The sequence below is a fragment of the Oryzias melastigma genome, unplaced genomic scaffold (assembly GCF_002922805.2).
Source record: "Oryzias melastigma strain HK-1 unplaced genomic scaffold, ASM292280v2 sc03002, whole genome shotgun sequence".
Classification (NCBI taxonomy): domain Eukaryota; kingdom Metazoa; phylum Chordata; class Actinopteri; order Beloniformes; family Adrianichthyidae; genus Oryzias; species Oryzias melastigma.
The window spans coordinates 1-2,700 of record NW_023419572.1 but is presented as its reverse complement, the minus strand read 5'-3'; the positions used below and the strand labels follow the sequence as shown (position 1 = coordinate 2,700).

General features: G+C 39.2%; 1 protein-coding gene across 1 annotated transcript; it reads right to left on the bottom strand.

The window, feature by feature from the left end:
- Nucleotides 1-6: 6 nt before the first annotated feature.
- Nucleotides 7-2,694, bottom strand: LOC112139263 (zinc finger protein 2 homolog; the record flags this gene model as incomplete). Its single annotated transcript, XM_024262013.2, has 3 exons — nucleotides 2,606-2,694; nucleotides 1,453-1,830; nucleotides 7-773 (listed from the first exon to the last, which is right to left on the bottom strand). Coding segments are annotated over exons 2-3 (978 nt in total), but the record flags the coding sequence as incomplete, so codon positions are not given.
- Nucleotides 2,695-2,700: the final 6 nt, after the last annotated feature.

The following is a 2,700-nucleotide window of genomic DNA, read 5'->3' as shown; positions in this document are numbered from 1 at the left end:
GAAAATCTTTTTACAAACTTTACATGAAAAAGGAGTTTCTCCAGTGTGATTTTTCATGTGAACCTTTAAGACACTCCCTGTGATGAAACTTTGTCCACATACTTCACAGGAAAAAGGCCTCTCCCCTGTGTGAGTTCTCACGTGGACATTTAAGATGCTACTTTTAGTAAAACTTTTTTCACACACTTTACATCTAAAAGGCCTTTCACCCGTATGAGTTCTCATGTGGACACGCAGGTTTGCACATTGCATGAAACTTTTTCCACACACATCACAGGTAAAGGGTCTTTCACCTGTGTGAGTTCTCATGTGGACGCTTAAGATGCTACTTTTGGTAAAACTTTTTTCACATACTTTACATGTAAATGGCCTCTCACCTGTGTGCGTTCTCATGTGAGTATTCAAATTACCACGTTGAGTAAATTTTTTTCCACACGTTTCACAGGAATGTAAGCTCTTAGGGGAAGGAGAGTCCACTAGTACAGTTACAGCATCACTGTTTTGGATCTGAGGGTTTTCTTCCACAGTTTGACTCTCACTTGGTTCTGGTTTGGAGTTCATATTTCCCTGATCACGTTCAGTGACCGTGAAAGCATCATTCTCCTCCTCCAGTTCAAGATGCTCTCCTTCCTCTCCAATGCAGACCTCCTCCCACTCCTCTTTGATCTGTGAAAGTTCTGGTTCCTCTTCATCCAGACTGGAGCTCTTCTCCTGCTTCCAGAGAAGCTGTTCTTCTTCAGTCTCCTCTTTATAAATGTGTTTCTCTGAGAGGTCTGCAGGAACAAAGATTCAGGAGGAAACAAGTAAAAACATCTGATGTACCAGATAAGGACTCTAACAGATTTCAAATAAAATCGGTGCAATAATATAATCACAGCATTTATTCACATTATCCACAATTTTGTTTTATAACAGCGGCTCGAACATTAATGTTAGAAAAACTAGCTGTATTAGGCGTGGACCAGACTGTTGTTCTACAGAACTTTTTCATCCACGTAAACTCGAACATGAAAAAGGCAATGGAGCATGAAGTTAGTTTAATATGCAGTTAGGCCTTGAAAAATCTCATTGCCAGGGCTTCTTTTGAATATTTAAGTATCAAGTGTAAGGTATCAAGTTATGTGAGTTTTCATGTGGTGTTTCAAACTGCTTGGGTGTTTAGAAGCTTTCTAACAAATTTCACATAAAAAGGCCTCTCATCTCTACAAGTTATCGTGTGATAAAATTATGGTGGTACTTTCTATAAAGCTTTTATGACCATTTTTGCAAGAAAAAGGCCTCTCACCTGTGTGAATTCTCATGTAGATTTTTAAGTCACCATTTATAATGAAACATTTTCCACATATTTTACAGGGATAAAGCATTTCACCTGTGTGAGTTCTCATTTGGACTTCTAAGTTTGCAATTTGAATAAATTTTTTTCACATAGTTTAAAACAAAAAGGTATTTTACCTGTGTGTATTCTCATGTGAACCATTAAACTATCCCATCGAGTAAAAACTTTTCCACATGTTCCACAGGAAGGTGAGCTCTCGTTTGAAGGGGAGTCCGTCAGGACAGTCAGAGCATCACTGTTTCTGATCTGAGTTTTTGCTTCCAGAACTGGACTCTCACTTGGTTCTGGTTTGGAGTCCATCTTTTCCTGATCATGCTCATTGACCATAAAAGCATCGGTCTCCTGCTTCAGTTCAAGCTGCTCCCCCTCCTCACAGATGAAGTGCTCATCCTGCTCCTCTTTAATCTCCTCATCTGGACTGGAGCTCCTCTCCTGCTTCCAGAGAAGCTGATCATCATCAGTTTCCTCCTTAAAGACGTGTTCCTCTGAGAGGTCTGCAGGGACAAAGATTCAGGAGAAAATTATGAAAAACGTATGAAGCATTAGATATAAGGGCTCTGTTTCCTAACTGACTAAAAACATGAATTAGTGAAATTATACGGAATGTATTTAGACCCTTTTACATTTTTCCCCTCTTCATATCTTTGTGGCAAAAAACTCTCTCAATAATGTAGACAGAGTGCCACATCTTGACTGAAAACAGGTGTAGAAAGTACTGCATTTTACAAAAAGAAAAAATTAACCCTGAAAAATCACATGGTCTTAAGTATTCAGACCCTTTTTTAAGTATTAAGTTTATGCATCCTTCAGCAGCAACTTTCAGACTCAAGTTTGTTCTTAGAGAAACGTACGCAGCCCAGATGAACCTGGACCTTCTTCTCCCGCTTTGACTATGATCACATATGCCAAAATGCTAACTCACAGCGACCTAAATGCCAGTTTTTCAGCAAAATTGGCCAGTGACCACATGGCCACATTTGTAATCAGGTAGTGGCAGTCGGTTTTAAGGAAAAGTTCAAATTGAGCAGTGACCTGATTTATTTATTTATTTTTTACATCAGGGAGTGGCTGCCCAGAACACCTCAACAGTAAGCAGCAGCCACAATCAGTGTATGAGTGTGTGTGTGAATGGCTGGATGGGACTGTGACCCTGATGACCTTTGGCATTTAAAAAAAAGGCAAAAGAGCTATATAAAAGTACATGGCATTCACCATTTGTTTCAAAAATAATAAAAACATTCATTATCAGAAAAGTTAAAGTTTACTTACCTTTTCTTTGCAGCTTTTTTACAGGACTTCTGATTATGCTCAGCTGATGATGCAACAACTCAGACTCAATCTCCAGCTTCACACCTGTCTCCTGG